The 25,773-nt window shown below is 31.1% G+C and overlaps 3 protein-coding genes and 1 long non-coding RNA gene across 5 annotated transcripts in view; 1 reads left to right on the top strand and 3 right to left on the bottom strand.

Moving 5' to 3' along the window:
* The window catches only part of LOC143254148 (uncharacterized), a 420,077-nt gene that overhangs the window by 25,868 nt on the left and 368,436 nt on the right, over positions 1–25,773 (bottom strand). The window lies entirely within an intron of this gene.
* LOC143254170 (uncharacterized) overlaps positions 1–25,773 on the top strand; it is a 101,562-nt gene that overhangs the window by 56,448 nt on the left and 19,341 nt on the right. The gene's annotated exons all lie outside the window — the stretch shown is intronic.
* Positions 492–6,010, bottom strand: LOC143254126 (uncharacterized). Its single transcript, XM_076508918.1, has 2 exons — positions 5,887–6,010; positions 492–2,947 (listed from the first exon to the last, which is right to left on the bottom strand). Exons 1-2 carry the CDS (start codon positions 5,902–5,904, stop codon positions 2,633–2,635), a joined length of 333 nt encoding a protein of 110 aa, XP_076365033.1. The 5' UTR covers positions 5,905–6,010; the 3' UTR covers positions 492–2,632.
* Positions 23,049–24,945, bottom strand: LOC143251505 (uncharacterized). Its single transcript, XM_076502784.1, has 2 exons — positions 24,845–24,945; positions 23,049–24,170 (listed from the first exon to the last, which is right to left on the bottom strand). Exons 1-2 carry the CDS (start codon positions 24,860–24,862, stop codon positions 23,793–23,795), a joined length of 396 nt encoding a protein of 131 aa, XP_076358899.1. The 5' UTR covers positions 24,863–24,945; the 3' UTR covers positions 23,049–23,792.

The raw sequence follows: 25,773 nt of genomic DNA, 5'->3' as shown, positions 1-25,773 counted from the left end.
AGAAGAAAACAGTTGGTACGTGTTAATGGATTAAAGAATCTGAAGAAAAGGAAACCCTATCAGTACGAATATATGACTAATGAAAACCAAGTGACTAACAAAAAAGAAAATATTAAAGTCGAATCTTATGATTGGTCTATCTAGATTTATATTATGATGATGAAGAGTTAAGTGAAGCCGAGATAGAAAGGTAAAAGTTAAATGACGTTAATACCATATTAAGTGATGGAAGTGTTGACATAGATGACCCTTCGTGTAGCGTGCCTAGTGACATCAATTTCCCTATACACAAAAACAGCGTGTAAAAAACATCTTGAACAACGATGGCTGATACTTTTACACATGATTATAACATTACATCTCGTGGTCCTGTACCACCACAAGCAGAAGTAATCCTTACCCCTACAAAAAGACGAGTGAAATTTTCATCAACAAGTAGTTGTACGTAGACCCAAAAATGATTTCTGTAGAGTTAATATTAGCTCCAGTGAAGAAAAGCTTTTCAAAATATGTTAAGCTAAACGCGAAGTCCAAATTAGAATTAACTAGACAATATAGGCTGTGTTTCAACATTGTTGTATATGTTATATATATGTGTGTGTGATTATAAGACACTTGTCTTTATACGTTTTAGTAGTAGACAATCTGCAGTTTTAATACTATCATTATTCTATGGATGATAGAAAATATGTCGGCAGAGAACGTAAGTATTGTACCGGTAAAAACTAAGAAAAATATGATTTTTGTTGAACACGAAACTTTTGCATTATCAGGAGATAAGTGGATAATTCTTGAAAATAAACCGTTTCCACAGTGTATGTTCGATGAATAGTTTGAATTGGAGAAGTACTAATATTGTTCGAGAAATCTTTTCACGTCAGTAGTCCTGTTGGTGTGATGACAATGGCTCGGAAAGTGTAACGTTATTTCATATGACAAATTAGAGAACAGCGATCTTATATTCGGTAAAGATCTTACAGGAAGGATTAATTAAGAACTACAAGACCCTGGCTGAACGATATCTTGTTGAGATAGAAGATTTGTTATTAGGTTTACAGGATATTAAAACAGCGTTTCGATTTCGGATCGAAATATGAATATAAATGAAATATAAATTTTTATTCAAATTCAGTATAACAGAATTCCCAGTAAAATAACACTGTGACAAATGTTCTCGTCGTATAAAACAACAAACAGGAAGAATTATATTTTATTTTCTGCCAAGTTCCTTCAATGATATTTGTTACAACACCAGTCAAATAATGTTTATATTGACTATATTCACTAAATTAATCAATGATTTGTAATTACATTTATCAATGCAAGTAAAGCTGAACAATTTAGACTAAGGATGAGTAATTTTATGTAATTTATATTTAAACTAATCGAATATATGATTTTTTCAACATCCCTGGTAGTTCTTATAAATTATTTCAAACATTATGTTACTCGTGAAAACTGTTCATTATTAACTTATCACCATGTTTAAACGTATCCATTTTTGTTCAGTTGAGAAGTTGAAATCTAGTACACCGTGGTATCAACAAATGATCCTAAATATCATAAAATTACACGTGGGTTTCTCTTTAATAAATCAATTGAATTTATTTCGTTCTCCCACATATTTTTGTCAAAATATCTTAATCATTATAAGGAAACGAACAAGTTTTTAAAATATGAACTTTTGAAAATTATAAAACATCAGATAATTTTGGAGAAATTGAAAATAACCAGATTATAAATAGATCAATTCGTACATTGTTGCTGTTAATACACGCATTTACCAACACCGAAATATTCTTGTACAGTTTATTATATTCTACAGCCGATGGGATTGATGATTTGTTTGACTATTGTTTTCTTTTCTCAATGTCTTTGTGGTATAACATTAACGCCAAAGTTTCCCTGACTCAGACTGGAAATATATTCTAAAGAATCTACCCACCAGTAAGCATATAATTCTGTATCAAACCGTGTTAATGGTAAATGAGAAACACACACCAACAAATTATCTAAAGATGTTTTAAAGTATAAATTACTCTTCATTTTCTATTCTAAAAAATCGAACTTAATTTCAATCAACAGTTTTTTTATTTCACAATTCAGATTACGAAGCTACTCTGTGGGCAACCTGTACGTGCCCAAATTATTATCAAAACCCGATCTCTGTTGATGTGAATACGCAGACTTCCCGCTGTCCCATTGGGGATAAATGTTGGTCAATCAGTAAGTTACTATCAAAATTATAAACTGTTTAATAATTTTACCTACTTTCAATTTTGTATTCCTGAATTGGTTTGCTTCTTCCTTTTTAATTTCACAGAGGGTTAAACGAGGGCTATCTGTGCTAGCAGTCTCTAATTTATCAGTGTAAATCAACTATTGGGCTACTATATTACCAATGAATCGTAGGATTGACCGTTATCATAAAAACGTCTGAACAACTGAAAGGGTGAGCGTGTTTCGTATGACGAATATTTAAACCCACGACTCTCACGCTAAAAATCAAGCGGCATAACCAGGTTATTAAATTTGTATCATTCTTACGAGAAAGGTGAAATTTCGCAATATTTATATATTAAAAGTTTAACATACTCAATAGTTTAAAGTAACCTGAATTAGCTGTTACCAATTATCCTCTGCTATTACGATTTTCTGTAAACAAATTGTGACGGTCATTCTTTGTTAGCTCACGATCCAATACTCTTTCGTAACCCAAACTGTTGTTGTAGCTTCCACCATCTCTCAAGCCATAGGTAGTGTCTAAGCCTTCAGTTGTGTCTCTTTCTAACACTTTCTTATTTTCTCCTTTATTTCCATTACTTTTATGAAAACCTGGAGCCCTGTTATTTCCATGTCTTCCCCTTTCCGGTTTTCTATCGTTATTTCCATTTTTAGCTTTACTTCCTATAGTGCAGATCGTAGTAACCAAAAGGAAAACAAAAACCTGTGATAAAAATATATATATTAAATTTTAACTTTCTTATGAAATTATAACCATTTAAATAATCAACATTCTCGTCGTGAAAAGCTTGTATATCACAGTTTTTTGTGTTTTTTTTACAAAGACAATATATCTCCCCTGAAAGCTTACAGGATACACAGAAGTTTCAGTACACACGTGCATGAAACAATGATAATTATAGAAGAACAATGATTCTATAAAATATGTTGAGAAAGTTTCCGCTGCACGTTTAGCGTTTAGTCTGTGATTAATTGACGCTATCAAGATCACTCAAGGGGTTATGGAAACTATAGACACTGTATTAATGAGTGGAACCAGGAAGAAACTGTGACAGGTTGACACCACCACATGATGGAATAAAATTACGAAGGATTGATTACTGAAAACTTAAAACATCCTGAATTGTAAACAGCTGGCTTATTGATCAAATATCGATAACAAGAATGTGAGAACAGATACAAGGAAAATCTCTGGATCAAACATTTGACCATGTAATAATATTTCTTTTGGACCATTACTTTTTCGAATCGCAAACACTTGAAATATATTTTACGGAAATTAACCTAAGCCAGCATCTGATTCTGTATAAAATCGTGTTCCTTGAACAGGAGAAACACACAGACAGACACATTAACGAAAGTTTTTTTTTACTATAAATTACACTTTATTTCTTACTTGATTCAGTTTATTCTATGAATTTTTTTTATTATTTCAAAATTATGTTTACAGTAAATTCAAGAATATATTTTTGTTGCACTATTATAACCTTCAGGTTGTTAATTCAATAAAGGCAAGGTTTCAGAACATCATTTCTATTGGTCATAATCCGGATCCTCACAAGCTTTAAAAAAAAAAAAAGATATATAAAGTTTCATATAAATTAAATAAAAAGCACAAAATTTTCGATGTTGTAATAAGTAAGTTATTTAATTAAATTTAATTATTTTCAAAGGATTTGGGAAGTTTATTGGTGATGACGAGAAACCAACTTCAAGTAAAAATGTATCTTAAGATGTTTGGTATGGGTATTAAAACATTTACTGAGATTAAGTTGAGAACAACATTTCCACCTTCTCAGGTCATCTTCAGGTTGACAAAGAGTTGAAAACTTTCTCTTGGTTAATTTGAGGAAGTTCATGTTTTAACACAACTATAAATTATTTTATGGCAAACAGGAATAAATTGTCCAGTGATTTAAAGAGCCGAATTATTGTAAAATACAAGTCTTCTGTATCTCTTTCCGTTGTTAATACACAACTTAATGTGCAGAAATCTATTGTTCAAACAATAATTGCCAAGGTTAAGCTCTCAGAATCAACTGCTAACCTCTCTCGTTCTGGATGACCCACCAAAATTTCAGAAAGAACCAAGAGGATAGTTCTCAGAAAAGTTAGTAAGAACCCTTGTTTAACACGTAATGACATACAGAAACTGGTAAGGGAAATTGGGGTTGAAGTAAGCACCTCTACAGTTAGGAACACGTAACTCTCTTCTGGGTTCAAAACATGCCGTCCACGTAGAAATCCATATTTAAAGCCTGTTCATTTAGAAGCACGATTGAGGTATGCAAGAATACTCATTATTTGGTCAGACAAGACTAAATCGAGCTTTTTGGCCACAATGATGTTCGCAATATTTCCCGTAAGAAGGGGGAACGAAATCTTCCAGGGAACACAGTCCTTACTGTTAAATACGGAGGTGGCTCGATCATGCTATGGGGCTTCTTCAGCTCTTTTGGTGTAGGCAGCCTTCACCGCGTCAACGGAATCATGAAAAAAAGAAGAGTATGTTGATATATTAGGCACTTATATCAAGAATGATGCTCGGAACTTGCGGCTTGGACATTGTTGGATCTTCCAGCACGACAATGATCCTTATCACACATCGAAATATGTGCAATCCTGGTTGCAGAGGAATCATATAAGCGTTCTGGAGTGGCCATCGAAGTCACCCAATCTCAACCCAATTGACAACGTTTGGCATGAGTTGAAAATCAGAGTTCATCAACGTCATCCGAAAACCTTGCATGAATTGGAGGCCTTCTGTAAAGAAGAATGGAAGAAAACACTAGTCGAGTACTGTCAAACGATCATGGAGGGCTATGAGGAGAGATTGCGCCAAGTAATTCACCTGAAGGGCTGCACAACTGACCATTAAAGTAGACGCACGAACACTTTCTGCACCTCCTACATTTGATTATTTGTTTATAAACAGTTTATATGTCGTTCAATTTACATAGAAATGTATGTAGATGTGTGTTGATATAATATTTATAATATACTATACTTTCATTATCCTAATCGTGACACTTTTTAAGTTATAAGGAAAAAACTATTCACGACGCAGAAATACGAACACTTTCTATCGTATCTGTAACTCATAGCTGCTATCAACATCTTTTATCCTATCGCAGTCTAATGAAGATGAGGACAGTGGTAAATTTTCTACAGTTTATTATATAAGTTATTATCGGTGAAATTGTAACACAACTCACCGGAGACAAATAGTTGTATTTGTTCAATGATATCATTTCAGTGTGAGAAGAGGCACTTCTCTACGCAGAATAATATGAGATAATTACATCAAATTTAATTACTGTTCATAAGAGACCTGATCTCATTTCGGGTTATTATTAGTGAAATATAAATTGATGAAGTAATTCTCAGAAAGGAACTCTTATATAGTATAGAAGAATTAACAGTAAACCAGCACTTTGACAAATGAAACAACAAACAAGAAGTATTATTTTCAATTTCCCACCACGCTCTTCAGAAATTAATTTTGCTCTATTTATCTCACATTATTCTGCCACTTTTCACACTGGAATGATACCATGCATCAAATACAACTATTTGTCTCCGGTGAGCTGTGCTAGAGTTCAACCGATAATTAAATTACAGAATAAAGTGTAAAACACTTACCACTAGCCTCATCTTCATTATACTGCAATAAGCTAAAAGACGTTGATATCAGCTGTAAGTTATTTGGTTATGTTAACAGTGTTCTTCAAATTGACTAATTTATATAATATGTTGTTATGAGGCAATCATAGTGAAGGCCATAGCTCTGAGTTACGAAACTGTTATAACCCAGATTACTACTTACTGATTTTAAATTATACAAAGGTCGTACTTTATAATTCGCTATCTTCTTCAGATGTATTGATAAAATAACTTAAATCACAAATCGACGGTATAAACTTTATAGAAATGTTTTAATTTTCTTTTTGATACTGATGTACACTCAAAGTCCGATGTCATGTTGAATAAACATTTGGTGTTTATATCGCTTGTTTGTCCAAAATTAAAATACAAAGTTATTTGTTTCCCTTTGCTAGAATCTGAATTATTGTATGTGAAAACTTTAATATGTTTTACACATTATTATTATTTATTTCTTTGTCACATTCCAAACGAGTTTAGGTCAGGTACAGTTACGTTATGTTATGTGAAACTTTATAACTCAGTTCATTTAAGGCTATTTAGGTGAAAATTAAATATTTTATTTAAATTATACGTTCTACGGTGCGTCCAATAATTACTTCTTATTCACTTATTATTCTATGTTTCACAGTACAGACAACGGAATATATGGAAGACTCAGCAGAGAGACCGATGTCGGTTTACTATAATAAAAACACACAAACACAACAGTATATAAATAAACTTTCCGAACGCTAATTTTTATTGCCAGATACTTATTTAATAACAATTGTTTTACAGTTGGTATAGCATGTATGATTAACAACTCATGTTCTCATTGGATATGTTTCTGTATCCACATTATTTCTTCAATCAACAACTGTTTAAGAATCTGTAAACAGATCTGAAATTAATTTAAATATTTACTTTACTTTATTAACTTGTTTCCGAGTCATTGAAACATGCTTCGTATGGTATGTTCTATTTTTTTTATAAGGTTAGTTTCACTTTTTTCATTTATTATAATGTCTGTAATATATTTAATTTATAATGTTTACAAGGTATGTTGTATCGAAAGGCTTTTGTAAATGGTATTCCGCAATTTATGTTTGTCGTAAAAAATCAAGTTTTAAAAGAAAATGTAGTCAACAAAAGATATTATACGCTTATAGTGTGTATGTGACACTATTATTAGATTCTGTTATATTTGTTGAAAATCTCTAAGGAACAATATAAAATACGAAAAGGTTAAAATGTAATAGGTTTAACACCATTGTCTAATGTCAAGTATAAATGTGTTTTATAATGTTTTTCAGTTTTTCATTTTATAAAATTTTTTAATGAGGGTTATTGTACATTATTAGCTTGATATCTTGTTTAAAAATAGCATGGGTCTTTTAACATATTGTCTTTATTACGGCTTATAACAAGTATAAATCTTTTTTTCAATTACCTATTTTAATCCCTAAATTTTTTTATCACATTCTTATTCTTATTGGTTCATTAGCTCAGAAGCTAGTGTATATATTAATACTGTTTGACTGTTAGCAGTTTTGATGAATCTTTTTAAACTGGAAAATAACATGTCATACTGTTTCACTATATCACAGTAAAACTGTAACAATGCAGGATTTATTACAGTGTTAACGTAAAGTAAAGACAAAGAGCTCGTTCTGCAACACTGTTTCATTTCATTATTGAAAAGGAAACGACGAATACATGTCAATAGTAATATTTTATGTTTGGACTGGAATTGCTAAAAGTGAGAAATCTATAAATTTAAGTTTTCTTTTTTTTTAAATGTTCTGAAACCATAATTTCATTTGATAAATGAATATTTCCTGTCAAACATTGTCTGGAATATAGTGCCATCTAGTGTGGCTCAAAGAGTTTAAAAAACTTTTTTTGTGGGTGTGTCTGAGATTTTATTTTAAGATTATGATAAAATCACATCTAATAGTGATTTCTGACTATAGATGATAGTAAAGCACCAACAGTTAATTTAATTAGTCTTACCGCTACTGCTTTCATTTCTCAAAATAAAAATAAATGGGCAGGTGTTATGGTATCTTATAATAAACTGTATTATAAAAGAAAGCTTTGACTGTCACCAATCCTACTTCATATGCCATAAACTCACTCTGAGGACTGGCTAATTAAACATTAAAATTGATCTGTTAGTGTCATTGAGTGTTTGGCCCAATAATTTGTGATTTAGATTATGAGATTAGTGAACAAAATAATGATGAGTTAATAAATAACTTGCTTGCCTAATCAAAAAGCGGAAACGATTGCTGAATCATTTGTAAATAACATAATTGCTAGATACGGTGTAACCCAGTACTTACTGACGGATAGAGGTAGTAACTTCGTTTCTACGTTAGTAAAAGACATTTATCAATTGTTAGGTGTCAAGAAAACTGAAACAACTGCTTTCATCCAGCTGCTACCGTATTAGTAAAAAGATTCAACAGAACTTTGCAAGTTATGATCACTCAATACTGTGAGAAAGATCACAAAAATGGGGAAGAGCTGGTTCATCTATTACATAAGTGATGAAAATGAGTCTACTCTGGAAAGTTCGTCTTTACATTACATGGTAGAGATGTACTGATCCCTATTCAGTACAAGAAATAATAACCCGAAAAGTATTTTATCATGCGGTAGATCACGATTACAAGAACTATTACAGAGAATGCAGTTAGCCTTTCAGTTATGTAATAAACATTTAACACAACCTTCTGAACATGGAGAGAAACAAACAAATAAAAAGGCAAAACTAATGATAAAGAGTTAATGTTAGCTCTAGTGAAGAAACACGTGGTGTGCTAGGACCTTTTAACAATATGTTAAGCCATATGGAAGTTGAAATTAGAAATAAGTAGACAATATAAGATGTGTGTATACATTGTTGTATATGTTATACATATATAAGTGTGTGGCTATAAGACACTTGTCTTTATATGTTTTAGTAGTAAACATATCTGTAGTTTTACTTCTGTCATTTTTCTATAAAAGATTAGAAACATAGCGGCACAGAACGAGAGTATGACGGGTATGATTTTTATTGAAGAAGGAAATTTTTATTATAAGGAGATAAGTGTATATTTTTCGAAGATGTATGATTTTTACAGTATGTTCGATTAATGGTTTGATCACGAGAAGAATTAATATCATTGGGAAATATTTTATGGTAAGTAGTCGTGTTAATTTCGATGAGAGCGGTTTGGAAAATATGACTTTATTTCACATGACATATCAGGTAATAGCTATGTTATGCTTTGTAAGGATCTTACAGGAAGGATTAACTAAGAACTATGAGGCCTTAGACGATATCTTGTTAAGATAGAAGATTTTTATTTGAATTAGAGATATTAAAGATAGCATTTTGATTTCCTTTCGGAACCCACAAAAACGTGTTTTAATAGACAGGTGGAAATGTTTTAAAACTGTTGGCTGGCTCTAACTGTGGACATGATAGATGAAGATATGCTGAAATGTATTGAAGGTCTCATTAGAGTATGTGACCCTGAATTGTGTAAAAATATAATAATTTTATTTTCACAAAATTAAGACACCAGGAACTTCGTTATTTTATATGTAAAAGATGAACTCTTCTTATTGATATTAAATTAAATATAAATCGGTTTGATTATCGAACTGAGGTAATTAAATTGATGAATAGTTGATATCTTGGATTGGCTAGAACTTGTTCTGCTCACAGCCAGTGAATTGTATTATCTTACAGTTTTAGAAGTGAAACTAAATATACAGGAAGTGCGATAAATATAAGAGTACCCGACTGGCAAGAACTATTGTCTACAAACAAATTACAGATAATTCAGAATATAATTGTAGAGTCAAACTTCATTGAGCTGTCAAACATACAAGATGAAATCTGAAACTTCATCTCTTCGAGAGCTGGGTAAAGTATCAAGGAATTTCATCAACATGTAGACGTCGTGAGAGCTACAGCAGAAGGAAGTAACTGAGAAAAGTGGAAGTTGCCTGATTCAGTAATGAAATCATTATGTTTTTGATAGTAATACTAGTATGAGGTGTGATATATACAAAACGTGAAAGACTGGCTTTAATGATATGTTGTAAGTTAGATGAGCTGTTTAAATTCAAGAATAACACCAAATCTGGCCCGGGCAACAACAGAAGGTTGTCTTCCTCACAGAGCACTGAAGTGGTTGAATTATGTGACGAAAGCCCATCTGATTTTGATGTAGAGTGATTTTGAATAGCTACATGTTATTATTAAATTCGTAATTAATGGGTTAGGTTAGCTAATCGTAAGTTAAACATACATATAACATTTTAATAGAAATAATTAATATATATATATGTTTGAGAATCTAAGAATGAAAAGTTTGAGAACAGGTATAGAAGGACAAGATTAATTAGCCAGAGACAATAACAAAAAAAGTTTTGAAATATTACCCGAAAAACAATCAATGACAGATAAAAGAAAACCCACATTACGATAATGTTATTCAAGTGGAATAAAACGTGAGCGGAGAAGTGTTAAATGAGAAATTGAAGTGCGTGTAAAACAGTGAAGTGCGCGAGTGATTACAACGTTCCACTCCTTGAAGAAATTTCTTGTATGAGTTCAGAGAGAAGACCAGGAAAGAACTAATAGTGAAATGAAGACGAATGAGGACACGTCTTGATTGCTGAAAAAACACAACAGAAAACTCTATTAACAAAACTGTAGAAAACTAAACCAAAAGTGAGAATAAATTATAAGTAATTTGGGATTTATATAATGTGATTAGTGAACAAAATAAAGATGATTAAATAAACAACTTACAGGGAAAAGGTACAGAGTACGGGTAAGACTCATATTTCTTATGTAAAGAATTGATAATGATAAGTTTTTTACAGATAGTCGTACCACATAATCTAAAGACGAAGGTTAGGAAAACATATCATCATACAACTTTTGTAGCACATTTAGCTTTTGCATAAACATACATGAGAATAAATAGACGGCTATTTTAACTAAATATGCGCAAGGATATTAAAGATTATTGTGATTCAGGCATGGAATATCAAAAACGAAAGACACGACCACACTTTACAAACGTTGCATTACAACAAGTTCCAAGTTTATTAGTACCATTTCAGATTGTGGCAATGAACATTTTAGGTCCATTACCTACTTCATACACAGAAAATAAATACGTGTTAGTAGCCGCACACAAGTGAAGTAGATGTCCAGAGCCAATATGCTTGTCTAATCAAAGAACGGCAAAGATTGCTGAACATATGTAAATAACATAGTAGCTAGACACGGTGTACCCCAGTACTTAGTAACGGATAGGGATATTAACTTCGTTTCCAAGTTAATAAAAGACATTTTTCAGTTGTTAATTGCCCATAAAACAGAAACAACTGCTTTTTATCCAGCTGCTATAGTATTAGTAGAATGATTCAGTAGAATATAATCTGTCAATACTACGAGAAATGTCAGAAAACTTGGGATGCGTTGGTTCATTTATTACTTAAGTGATGAAAATGAGTCTACTCTGCAAAGTCCTTTCTCAAATAGCAGAGATGTACTGCTGCCTATGCAGGAGATAATGTCTCCTAAAATACTTAATTATGCAGTAGATTATGATTACAACACTAAACTATAAGAAAGAATGTAGTTTACATCAGAGTTGAATGACAAACATTTAACAAAAGCTGCTTAACGTAGTGAGGAACAAGCATATAAAAAAACAATGTTGTGAAATTACGAGATAAACTATTATTATATACGCCTATTGTTAAGAAATGAGATACAAATAAACAAGTAAAACCATGGAAAGGCCCTTTTAAAGTCCTTAAACAAACAAGTCTAATCAATTTTGAGATTCAAGATCTTCATAGAAAAGGAAACAGTTCGTAGATGTTAATAGATTAAACAAACTGAAGGAAAGGAAACAATATCAGTACGAATATATGACTGATGAAAACCAGAAAACTAAAAAAGAAGTATTGGAGTCGAATCTGATGATTACAAAAAACAAGATTTATCTTATCATGATGAAGACTTTAATACCATATATTAGGTGATCGTAGTGTTGGCATAGATGACCCTACGTTTAGCGTGTCTAGTGACGTCAACGTCTCTTTTTCCCAAAAACGTGTTGAATGACGTAAGCTGATACTGTTACACTTGATTATAACCTTATAACACGAGGTCCTGTTCCAATTCAACCACAATAATCGTTACTCCTACAAAACGACGAGTGAAATTCCATCCACAAGTAGCTGTACCGAGACCGAAAAATTACATATGTGTACGGTAATTAGAAGTAAGTTGACAATATAGGACTTGTATAAACATTCTTGTACGTGTTATATATGTATGTGTGTGTGATCATTAGACACTTGTTTTTATATGTTTCAGTAGTACACATATCTGATGGTTTACCACGGTAATTATCCATAGGATGAATGGAAACATGGCGGCACAGAACATGAGTATTATACCAGAAAGAAATAAGACGGGTATGGCTTTTATTAAAGAAGGAAGTTTTATATTATCAGGAGATAAATGGATGATTTTCGGAGATATACCATTTTTACAGTATGTTCGATTAATAGTTTTTACGAAAAGAACTAATATCGTTCGAGAAATCTTTTGACATAAGTAGTCGTGTTAGTTTCGATGACAACGGTTTGGAAAATATGACGTCATTTCATATGACAAATCAGGGAGCAGCTATCTTATATTTAGTACGGATATTACGGGAAGGATTGATTAAGAACTATAAGAATAACTAACAACAATTATCATTTACAGTTGAAAATAGTGGAACTAAATTTAGTACAAGAATTGTTTGTAACTGCAGACAGAATGTTGAGTTCGTACTTTATACGTACAAGTAAATTAGAAAAAGTGTTAGATGAAATTGAAAGGAAATTACCTTTGGACTTACAATCTGTGAAACCTGCAAATTGTAAAGAGATTTATATGCATCATATTTGGACTGTTGTTAAAACAAAATATTTTGTTTCAACAGATGGCAGTATAATATATAAATATTTGTTGTTTTCTTCAGTTTACATAATTGATCAAAAAAACGTTTAGAAATATTCTTCGAGAAATGTTACGTCTTTATTGACCCTCAAATTTTTACCATTGTCATTACAAATCTCCATGTCAAACATTTGTCCATGTAGTAATATTTATTCTAGAGCGTTTCTTTTTCAAATTGTCAATTTCTTTGGTTTTATCGTGAAGCATATTTGACCATAACATTAAAATACACAGAAATTCCTATTACATTAAAGGAAAACTTTCGAAAGATAACAGGGTATGTTTTCCATGAAATAGTAGAATGTGGTAGAGAGAAGGCAGTTAGTCATCACCACCCAACGCCAACTCTTGGGCTAGTCTTTTACAATGAATAGTGGGATTGACCGTCACATTATAACGCCCCCACGGGTAAAAGGGAGAGCATGTTTGGTGCGACGGGGATGCGAACCCGCGACCCTCAGATTACGCATCGCACGCCTTAACACGTTTGGTCAACACAAGCATACACGAAAGATGACAAATTGTACATGAAAAGGTTTTTATTTATGAAATAAGAGTAAAAGAATAAACAACTTTTATATTGAGTTGTTTTCATAATGTAATTCATATTTAGGAAATATGTGAATTAAATAATCATTTAGAATAAACTTTCTGAAATAAAATGTATAAGTTTTTACCACCATATCAGAACCATATTTATAATATTGAGGAATCGTTATAAATACACAAGTAAAAGCGACATATTAAAGTTGTGTGATAACTACAAATTCAACTAAACTAGTTTATAGTTTCAGTTTATTACTGACTAATAAGAAGTTGATAAACAACATGATGTAATAAAATGACTTATTGGGTAAACATGTATTGTGCTCAATTACAAGGAAACAAAATAATTTCATGCTGCATTATTCCCCAAAACTTATTATTATAGCAGTATAATAAGTTTCATAACTTAAGTATTACTGAACAACAGAGACCTGCAATGGTTTTATTGTATTAAAATGTTCTTATGTAATACAGTAATTTCTGTTTACTGAATCCAGAAATTATAACCATTTTTCTCCATCAAGTGCAGATTTCTAGAAAAGTGTCATATGTACTTTCACCAAAGTGACACATTTCCATTGAATTCAAGTCACATTTTACTATTCATAAAATGTTGACAATCAGAGGTTGTAGATATCTCTAGACCAATTGTAAAACGAGAGTCTCATCGATTATTATAGTACCCATGAGAAACACACCGCAAGTATATAAACGGTTAACAGGCGCCTGATGTGTCATTTCTGAAGAGTTTGTTGATTTTTAAATTTCGTGCAAAGCTACTCGAGAGCAATCTGCGCTAACCGTCCCTAATTTAGCAGTGTAAGAATAGAGAGAAGGCTGCTAGTCATCACTACCCACCGCCAACTCTTGGGCTCTTCTTTTACCAACGAATAGTGAGATTGACAGTCACATTTAACGCCCCCACGCCTAAAATGGCGAGCATGTTTGGTGCGACAGGGTTTCGAACCCGCGACCCTTAGGTTACGAGTCGAGCACCTTAACCCACCTGGCCATTCTGGGTCCTTTCTGGATACTACCTGATTGTGCGTGCACTTTGATACTTTTTCCTTTTCAGTATTATTTGTTAGTCGTTATGGCAGCGACAGGTCGTGTAAATGACCCAAATATATTATAATACATTTGTAGTAAATTTGTTGTAAGGAAACAATGACAAAACATTACAAGATTTCTCAAAAACATGCAAGGTTGCAATACTCGGAATAAAAAGGAAATTTCTTATTTAAACTTCATTTTCTTATAAGACCTGATGTAGATGTATTTACTTCAACAGACACTGTTGATACAGTAATATCTGATTCTGAATTTGATGACATTAGAAATAATAATAAAGTGTATTTTCAACCTGAAACATCTGGTGAACCATATCTTTTCACACAAGATGAAATTATTGATTTGGTGATAGATTTGAACCTTTTAAAAGATTCTCCAGTGACTAACGGTTATAGGTTTTATGTTAATAGCTTAGTTCCTCTAGGAACATCACATTACTGGTACAGATATAATGAAAAAGATTTTATACTTTTTTGCATGGTGGTTCTCTGGTTTATTGCACTAATATTGCACAATTAATACCAACACTAGGAGCTGCAATAAATGAGCAGAGTGAATGGTGTTTGTTCACTGATTCCTCCAATGAAGTATGAAAGATGTTCCACACAATAGTAACATATATGTATCTGTTCCTACTGCTCATTTTGTTCATACGAAAATCTCGAACTTCTTCTTAATGAGGTCAATTACAAAGAACATCATTGGCTGATTTATGGATATTTAAAAGTTTTTTTGTATGTTGTAAGGTTGACAATCGAAATATGCAGAATTTCATACATTTTGAAATAGTCAAACAACAAAGCATGAAACGTAGCCCAACCTAACCAGCTCTCATGCTTTATCTGTGAATGGGGCAGCAACGTACGTATTAAAGATTGGATAAAGAAACAATGACCACACAATTTAAGCCTAACACTAGGTTGATAAATAAAAGATAGACCACAACACGTAGTTTTAGGAATAAATGTCGAGTATTTCACATAAAGATATCAAGATTAATGATGATTCATGTTCGTTTCTCATCAATTTTCTTCTCTTTTCTTCAGTTTCTTTACATTGCTCTTGAAAAAACATAACAATAAAAAGTGTTCATCGTGATAAACGAAATAATAATTGGACCTAAGTAAGAGTTTGTTTTCATCCTTTTTTTAAACAATTTCTACGTCATAGAAAAAATAAAAATTAATTTCGAAGTCTGCGTATCTGAATCATGGAAAATCTTTACTTAAAAACGGATGGGTTGGGTTGAGAAAAATTTTTACGTAGGGGAGCAAACAACGTTTCGACCTTCTTTGGTCATCGCCAGGTTCACAAAGAATATAGGTACAAAGGTGTTCCTTTGTATTGGTTTATTTTGGGTTTGAGATGTTGCATAAGTAAGGATTCTTTGATTTTGCGTTTGTTTATGTTTGTTTATTATTTAGTATTTAGGTGTTTTCTGCGGTTATAATGTGTTTATTTGATTTCCAGTGTTCGAAAACGTGATGAGGTGACTTTTTGTGTTTTTTTAATCTGGTTTTCATTTTTCTACTTGTTTCTCCAATATAGAAGTCGTGGAGTTGTCACATTGTATTTTATAAAAAATATTTGTGTGGTGTTTGTCAAAAAATATGTATTCAAACATCTAAGCACGCTTTCTACATTTCTGCACTCAGTAAAACAACCCCCTTTAAACATGTGGTCAGCTATCGGTCAATTACCTCTTTCTTTCTTTGTGAATCTGACGATGACTGAAGAAGGTCGAAATGTTGTTCGCTCCTCTACATAAAAAATTGTTTCAACCCAAACCAGCCGTTTTAAAAAATATATTTTTCTCTACAAGTGAATTTTCTCGTCATCACTGATTATTGAAAATCTGTTTTCAAAATCAGGATAACTTATATCTCATTTAAATGTCATACATGTCAGGCTTATGTGATATTGCAAAAACTCTTTCGAACATTATTCAAAACTCCATGTGCAGTGATATTATTGGGCCACACACTCACATGATATCAACAGATCAATTTTAATAATTAATCAGCCAATCCTCAAAGTTAGTTTATGGATTATAAAGTAGGGTTGGCTCAGTCAAAGCACGATTTCATAATATAGTTTTTTTTTTATTATACAATAAGACATCTACCCACCTATTTTCATTTTAACAAACAAATCGTTGGCCGTAAGATGAATGAAAAGTCACTATTAATGCTTTACTGACATCCACAGTCAGATATCATTATCAGATGGGATTTTATCATCATCTTAAATTAAAATCTCATTTCTGGACAGGTACATAGCGAAAAAAATTTCTTTATCTTCTTTTATAGTGCGTGACTTTCAATAGATGACGCTATATTCTTGGAGGACAACTTTCCTTTTCGAAATGAAATTATGGTTTAAGAAAATTTTAAAACACATAACTTAAGTTTACAGATTTCTCCGTTTTTGGAAATTCTATTTCCAACATATGATATTTTTTACCTATTTTAAACTTTTACTTTTCAATAATTAAATAAAACAATGTGAAACAACGTAAACTTTGGTTTTTCTTTGCGATAATAATTCCAGACTTCCTCCATAGCGACAGTATTACTTCGATACCGAAAAATGTATGACATTTTACTGTCTAGTTTAATAAGGTTTATTGAAACTGTTGAAAGTCAAATAGTTTTATTATACGAATTTAATTCGGATCTAATCAACCAATGGATATCAGAATTTGATAATTAATAAAGTGATTAATATAACTGATTGAGAATAAGATTTATACTTATTACAAGCCGTAATATTGAAAATATCACACAAGATCTTTGTTATTTCAAACCAAGATATAAGGCTAATAATACTGATAAAAAGTGAATAAAATGAAAATTTAACGAACATTATAACACATTTATATTTCACATGAGACATTTGTGTTAGACTTGTTATATTGTTTACCTTTATATTTGTTATTTAGTTCTTTAGAAATTTTCAATAAGCAGAATAATTTATAATAATAGTATAAACACTACAAAATACATATGCGATATCTATTGCTGACTACGTGTTTCTTTTCAGACCGGTTTATATACAATAAACATAGTTTTTGGAGTACTATTTACGTAAGCCATTTGATACAACATACATTATACATATTATAAATTAAGTATATTAAAGACATTATAATCAGTAAAATTAGTGAAACTAACCTTAAAAGAACAACAGAGCATACTTTACGAAGCACGTATGAATGAATTGAAAACAAGAGAGTAAAGTATATTAAACATTTGTAATGATTTCAGATCTGTTTACATAATCTTAAAACAGTTCTTAATTGAAACTTTAACGTGCATAAAAATCGTATTTAATTAGAACATTAGTTGTTAATTATACATGCTATACCAACTAAATAAAATATGTTACAAAATAAGTTCCTGTCAATGAAGCGTTAGGAAAATTTATTTATATTCATTTGTAAACTTTTCACTTAAAATAGCTAAACCTAAACTAAGAAGGAAACTTTCGCATAACATAACGTAATTGTACCTAACTTAAACTCTAAAGGAACGTTTCAGTATGACAGATAAATAAATAATAATAAAGTGATATAATAGAAAACAAATAATTCAAATATTGATGAAGAGAAACAAAAACTCTGTAATTTATTTTAGTATGAACTGACGATATAAACACCATTATGATTATTTGGCATGATGTCGGACTTTGAAAATACATCAGTATCAGAAAGAAATTAAAAACATTGGTATAAAATTTATGACGTTGATTTATATTCGTTTGTCAATACATCTGAAGAAAAAGGTAGTTATAAAGTACGACGTTTGTTTGATTAAAAACCAATGAGTAGAAAGTTTCATCATAGCAGTTTCGTAACTCACAGCTATGGCCTTAAGTGTGATTGTGTCATATCACCACATTATGTAAATACGAATAGTAGAAAAATACTTTTAACACAACCAACTAACTAACAGCTGATATCAACGTATTTTACCAAATCGCAGTCGAATGAACATAAGAACAGTGGTAAGGGTTCTACAGTTTATTCTACAAGTTAATTATCGGTTAAACATCAATACAACTCACTTAAAACAATTATTTGTTGCATGGTATCATTTCAGTAAGAGAAGTGGCAGTCCTCCATGTAGAGTAATGCCAGATAATTAGACTAAAATTAATTTCTGATGATAAGATACCAAGTATCATTATAGGATATATTTAATGAAATTAAAATTGATAACAAAGTGTTCAGAAAAATATTCAAATTTAGTGTAACAAAATTCCCATTAAAACAGCACTGTGACAAATGTTCTCATACTACTACTGTTTCTGTGTCACGAAAGTTTAGAAAAATTATGCCATGGATTACCAGTGAATTGGTTTTGTTAATGATTAAAAGAGATAAGTTAAAAAAGAAAGTACATCAATTTCCTGATGATATTTATCTAAAGATTTGATTTAAGTGTTTAAGGAATTATGTTGTTAGCTTGACCCGTAAGACTAAATGGACTTATTATCATAACCTGTTTAAGAATGCTAAAACTATTAAACAGAATTGGAATATTGTTAACTCTATTATTGATGTTAAAAAAAAAAAAAATAAGAAATTTTGTAATTTTGGTACTACTGATTTATCTGATTTGAATTATTTTTTTGTTAATGTTGCTAAATCTACTTGCTCCAATCCTAAATTTTGTTCTCAGGGCATGCCTCCTGCTCCTTCTTCTTCTTGTTATCTATATCCTGTTACTGTATCTGAAACTATGAATAATATTTTCTCCTTATCAAATTCAGCTTCTAATGGTGTAGATGGTGTTTCGGTTAAGATTTTGAAAGCTAATGCTAATCTTTTTGCACCAATTTTGACTTTTTTAATTAATTTATCTTTTACTCAAGGGAAGTTTCCTAATGCTTTAAAGTTATCATTGGTCATTCCTATTTATAAATCTGGTAATATTTCTGAGTTTACGAATTATAGACCTATTTCCTTATTAATACATTTCTCTAAACTATTTGAAAAATCTATGAAGATTAGAATTTTATCATTTCTTGATAGACATTCAGTTTTGTCTCCTTCTCAATTTGGCTTTCGGCCTGGGCTTGGAACGGAGGTTGCTGTTGCTAAACTTGTGGGAAGTATTACAGAAGCTTTGGATTCTGATCTTCATCCAATTGCTGTTTTCTTGACTTAGCCAAAGGTTTTGATTCTGTTAATCATAAAATATTGTTAAATAAATTATCTTATTATGGTTTTAGAGGCATTGTTTTTGATTGGTTTTCTTACTTTCACAATAGAAAGCAATCGGTTTGTATCCATAATAATTATAGTGATTGGCTTACAATTAATGTTGGAGTACCACAAGGTTCTGTTCTGGGCCCTTTATTATTTCTCATTTATATAAATGATATTCTTTACCAACAGTTTTTGGAGATATCCAAGCCTATGCCGATGATATTGCTGTTGTTTATAGTAAGCCAAATCTAATTAATGAAGCCATTATTTCTAGTGATCTTAATAAAATTAAAATTGGCTTTTCTGTAATGACTTATCCTTAAATATATCTAAATCTTTTCTTCTTCAGTTTAACCTTTATGGTGTCATTCCAGCTTTTCCTTCTATTTTTTATCATTCTAGTGATTGTTATACTTACCCTAATTGTAAGTGTCCCAAATTGACTCAAGTTTCCTCTGTTAAATATTTAGGAATTATTTTAGATCGAAAATTAAATTGGCAATTTCATATTAATTCTTTAGTTAATAAATTAAAATATAGTTCTATGCTAATTTTTGAACTTAGTCATTGTGCTCCTTATCATATTTTGTTAAGTGTATATTATGCTCTCTTTCAATCTTTCTTACAATATTGTATTTCAATTTGGGGTGGCACATATAAGACTTTTTTAATTCCTATTCACAAGTTGCAAAAAAGTGTTTTCTCTCTTATTTTTACTCATAGGCTTGATACCGATTTCAGTAAATTTAACTCCCCTCTTTCATATGATAAACTTTATTTATATTTTTTAGCTTTATCTACATTGCATGTTTCTTTTAATAGGCCTTTTAAAGTCACTTCATATTTTACACGACTTCAATCTTTTTTTCCAATTAATGTACCCACACCACGTAAAACAGTTACACTTCATCAATATCTTTATTTGGCACCTCGTATTCATAATTTTATTCCTTATAGTATAAGATCTTCTATTAATCGTGTTAATCAAAAGAAATACTTAAAATAATGGATCTTAAATACTGATGATAATATTCTGGGAACTTTATATTGATTTTGTAAGTTTTGAATTTACTTTATTATGTGTTTAACCATCACAGGACGAGTTAACTCTTTGTTGATGGTTTTATATTGATATTTGATTTTTTGTGTCTAATTTATTGCTTAATAAATTTATTATTATTATTATATTATTATATATAATACCACAAATTTTTATAAATGATTTCAAACATATTACGTTTCTTGTAAAAACTATACATGATAAACAAGACACTGTCTTTACATGTATCCAAAATTTGTTCAGTTTAGAAGTTGAAATCTAGTACACTGTGGTATCAACAAATGAACCTAAATATCATAAAACTACACGTGGGTTTCTCTTTAATAAACGAATTGAATTAATTTCGTTATTTCAATTTTTTTTTCAAAATATATCAATCAGTATAAGGAAACGAAGCAAGTTTGTAAAAACTGATATACTTAACAGAGAAACTAAGACTTTCCTAAATAAAAATGACAAAGGACAGATAATTTTTGAGAATTTGAAAATGACCAGATGATAAATAGATCAGTTCATACATTGTTGGTCTTAACACACGTACTTACCAACATCAACGTCATGGATACGAAGACAAATTCAGCTTACAAATTTACCTTTTTGAAATTTCACTGTATTATATATGAGAGGCTAGAGTATGGAACGTGAAATATGATTAAAAATTCAGTTTCATTGATGTTTTTGTTGTTTTGATACAAAGCTACATCCTGGACTATCTCAACCTTGACCAAAGCGGCGAATCAAATCACACTGTTTACTACTAGAAGTCTGGAAAACATGACCGTAAACTTTCAATTTAGTAATATACAGATATTAACGTACTTATTGTTAGTTGTTATAATTTTCTATGGGTGTGTAGAGAATCTCTTATGTTAGGTTGTGCATTGTAATGTTCACAATATTTATCAGAAAACATTAAGCTATACGTCAATGAAACACATAAACTGTTTGTACTCAATCAATGCAATAAACATATATTTTCCAGCTGTGGCCTAGCGGCTCATAAAACTGCTCCGACTTTTCAAATACGAAACGTTTTCCTCGCAACTCCGTCATCTCTTGACTAATTTGTGTTCCAATTATAGTTTCCAATTCAAAAATTCAAACACATCAGATATTTTATTTGATCACGCCCAAGTCTTATAGGTTAATTTACTCTTGTCATGACTGGAAGAATTTCAAATTGAGGGTAGGTTAGCAGAGTTCGTGATGAGTAATCAAATGGAATCGGCAGTCAGCATGTTCCACACATGGTATTACTAGCACACAAAACTATAGTAAATAAAAATAAGAGGAAAGGTCTCATATATTAATTAACTTTAACCCTTCCTAAAATAATTTCAAGTGCCGCAACTATTGAAGATTCCCCCTTGCTTTAATTCATCCTGATTATACATACTTGTATAGTTTATACTATTTACAAAATCATATTTGTATAGTATATATTATTTACAGAAACACATTTGTATAGTTTGCACTATTTAAAGGAACATACTTGGATCGTTTATATTAATTACAGAAACACCCTTCTATAGTTTATACTATTTACAGAAACACCCTTGTATAGTTTTCACCAATTAAAGAAACATTCTTGCATAGTTTAAATTCTTTACAGAAACACCCTTTTATAGTTTAAATAATTTACAGAAACACCCTTGTATAGTTTATATTATTTACAGAAACATATTTGTATAGTTTATACTATGCTACAGCTCATGGGATTAGTGATTCAATTCACTTTTTTTTATCTCAATATTTTTATAATATAACATTAACGCTCAAGTTGTCCTCAGTCAGGACTGGAAATGTATTCTAAAGAAACTACCCTATGTAAGCATATGATTTTGTATCGAACCGTGTTACTGGTACAGGAGAAACACACGGACAAATAAATTCATGAAAGATTTCTGTTAAATATAATTTACATTTCATTTTCTATTCTAAAACATCAAACTTGTTACAATTTAATTTGTTTTTTTTAAATTCACAATTCAGTTTATAGTAATTTCAATTAGAATTTGTTCTCGTACTACATAATTTTCTGGTTCTTAATTGAATGAATGTAAGATTTCAGGACATCATTTTTACCGACGAGAATCCGGATCCTAAGAAAGCCTAGAATTATAAAATCTTATCAAGTTTCATATAAATTGAATTAAATCACATAAAGTGTCATGATGGTGTAAGTAAGTTATTATTTAATTAATTTTAATTATTATTAAGGGATTTTGGTATTTCATCTTTTAAGAAAACGATAAACTATTTCATTCATGTTTGTATTTATTTTGTTGGGGCTTGGCATGGCCTAGCGCGTTAAGGCGTGCGCTTCATAATCTGAACGCTATTCTATTTATGAATCTCCTCTTATTTCCTTTCAGCTAATTGTGAAGTAGAAGTTAAAATGTTCCTTTCTTACTCTTTAATAAAATCGAAGGTTACTTATGCTGCACAAACGCAACTGTTCTTTTTCTTCCACCAACGTCTTATCAATGACTTTAGTAACTTAAATCGCTAATATCTGGTATTGGTTCTATACGACTCTTAGGCATTACACATTACCTGGAAAACCAACGACTTATATTTACCATTAGAAGGTGGCAAATTTTTTTAAATATTCAAATATTTTAAAAACAATAAAGTTATGAAACCAGGTTCTTCCAAAAACTTAACATACCAATGACATTCCTTTATCCTGTGAGATAATGTTCATATTAATAAAAAAGGCATTACATAAGTCACGAATTTTGAAAATGTTGGAGTAAATTTTGACCAATGATAGGGAAAGCATAATTTCAACCAGCGATCCCCAGATTCACGAGCCGAGAGGTATGGCCTGGTGGTTAAATTGATTAACTTTATTATTTAAAAAGGGAAACTTTGAAACTCTTCCTTTTTTAAATGTTGATATTCTTACTTATTTATACTAACATGAACAATGAAATTAAGTGAGTTGTTACCAATTACCCTCCACCAATACGATTTTATGCGTCCAAATGTAGACTGTCATTCATTCTTAGCTCACTATCCAATCTTCTTCCTGTGAAAGGTCTTTGTCTTTTTGTTCGTATTCCTCTTCTTAACCTACCTCTTAAGTTAGGGTCACTGTCAAAAACCAAGCGTACGTCTGGGTCTCTTCTAAACATATTCTTCTCGTATCTTCCATTACCATTATATATTCTGAAATATATTTTCTTATCAAAACCACTTTTATTCCCACGTCTGCCAAGAGCTCTGCTATTTCCCCTTATATCTCCGTAACAACCATAACCATTGTGGATGTTTCGGGTTATTTTGTCACTTCCGTTTTCAGCGTAACTTCCTACAGTGTAGGCCGTAATCACCAAAAGTAGAATGAAATTCTGTAAAAAATAAGTAATTTTTTTGTGAAACTATGACCATTAAAAAACAAACTACTTGCTTTTTCTGTGAGGAAATTCTGTAGACCCATAGTTATTTCACAGAAACATACAGCTACACAAACTAGTACGATGTAAATTACATTTTCCCCATAAGGTTTTAATATTTTATTGTGAAATGTTCAAACATAGAACAGACTATGTATAAAATAAATGGCATTATTCATGTTTAGTCCAAATCGGTTAGCCTAATTTGTATTAATAACTGTAATAGAAATGACTTATTAATTTAGTGAATGTAGTCAACATAAAGATTATTTTACTGGTATTGTGACAGATTCCGCGCGAGGAGCTTGATCGTAAATTCAACATAATTTTCTTGTTTGTTGTTTTATATGATGAGAGCGTTTGTCACAGTATTATTTTACTGGGAATTCTGTTATACTGAAATAGAATACCTTTCTAATAATTATGTTATCAATTTATATTTCACTAACAATGTAATGAGATCAGGTCTCTAATGAACAGAAATTAATTTTGGTCTATTTATCTCATATTATTTTGCCACTTCTTATACTGGAATAATACCATGCACCAAATACAACTATTTGTCTCCGGTGAGCTGTAATAGAGTTTAACCGATAAGTAACTTACAGAATAAACTGTAAAACACTTACCACTAGCCTCATCTTCATTCCAGTGCAATAAGCAAAAAGACCTTGATATCGGCTCTAAGTAAGTTCGTTATGTTAATAGTGATCTTCAAATTTAAGAACTTTGATAGCGTATTGTAAATACACAATCATAGTGAAGGCCACAGCTCTGAGTTACGAAACTGTTATAACCCAGATTACTATTTCCTGATTTCAAATTATACAAAGGTCATACTTTATAATTGGCTTCTTCTCCAGATGTATTGACAAGCGAATTTAAATCACAAATCAACGCGACAAACTTTAAAGAAATGTTTTCAGTTTTCTTTCTGACACTGATGTACTTTTAAAGTATGATCTCATGTTGAATAATCCTTATGGGGTTAATATTACTTTTTTTTCCAAAAGTAAAACACAGAGTTATTTGTTTCCCTTCGTTTCAATCTGAATTATTAAAAACTTTAATTTGTTTATTTTAATGTTATACATTATTATTATTTATTTGTTTGTCACACTCCAAACGAGTTAAGGTTAGGTACAGTTACGTTATGTTATGTGAAACTTTATAAATAAGTTTATTTAAGGCTGTTTAGGTGAAAATTTAACATTTTACTTAAATTATACGTTATACGGTGCGTCCAATAATTATTTCTTAATGATTTAGTGTTCTAATTTCATAGTACAGGTTTGTTTGTTTTTGGTTTTTGGAATTTCGCACAAAGCTACTCGAGGGCTATCTGTGATAGCCGTCCCTAATTTTGTAGTGTAAGACTAGAGGGAAGGCAGCTAGTCATCACCACCCACCGCCAACTCTTGGGCTACTCTTTTACCAACGAATAGTGGGATTGACCGTCACATTACAACGCCCCCACGGCTAGGAGGTCGAGCATGTTTGGCGCGACGAGGGCTCGAACACGTGACCCTCGGATTACGAGTCGCACGCCTTACGCGCT

The sequence above is a fragment of the Tachypleus tridentatus genome, chromosome 6 (genome assembly GCF_004210375.1).
Source record: "Tachypleus tridentatus isolate NWPU-2018 chromosome 6, ASM421037v1, whole genome shotgun sequence".
Taxonomy (NCBI): domain Eukaryota; kingdom Metazoa; phylum Arthropoda; class Merostomata; order Xiphosura; family Limulidae; genus Tachypleus; species Tachypleus tridentatus.
This window is presented reverse-complemented; position numbering and strand designations above follow the sequence as displayed.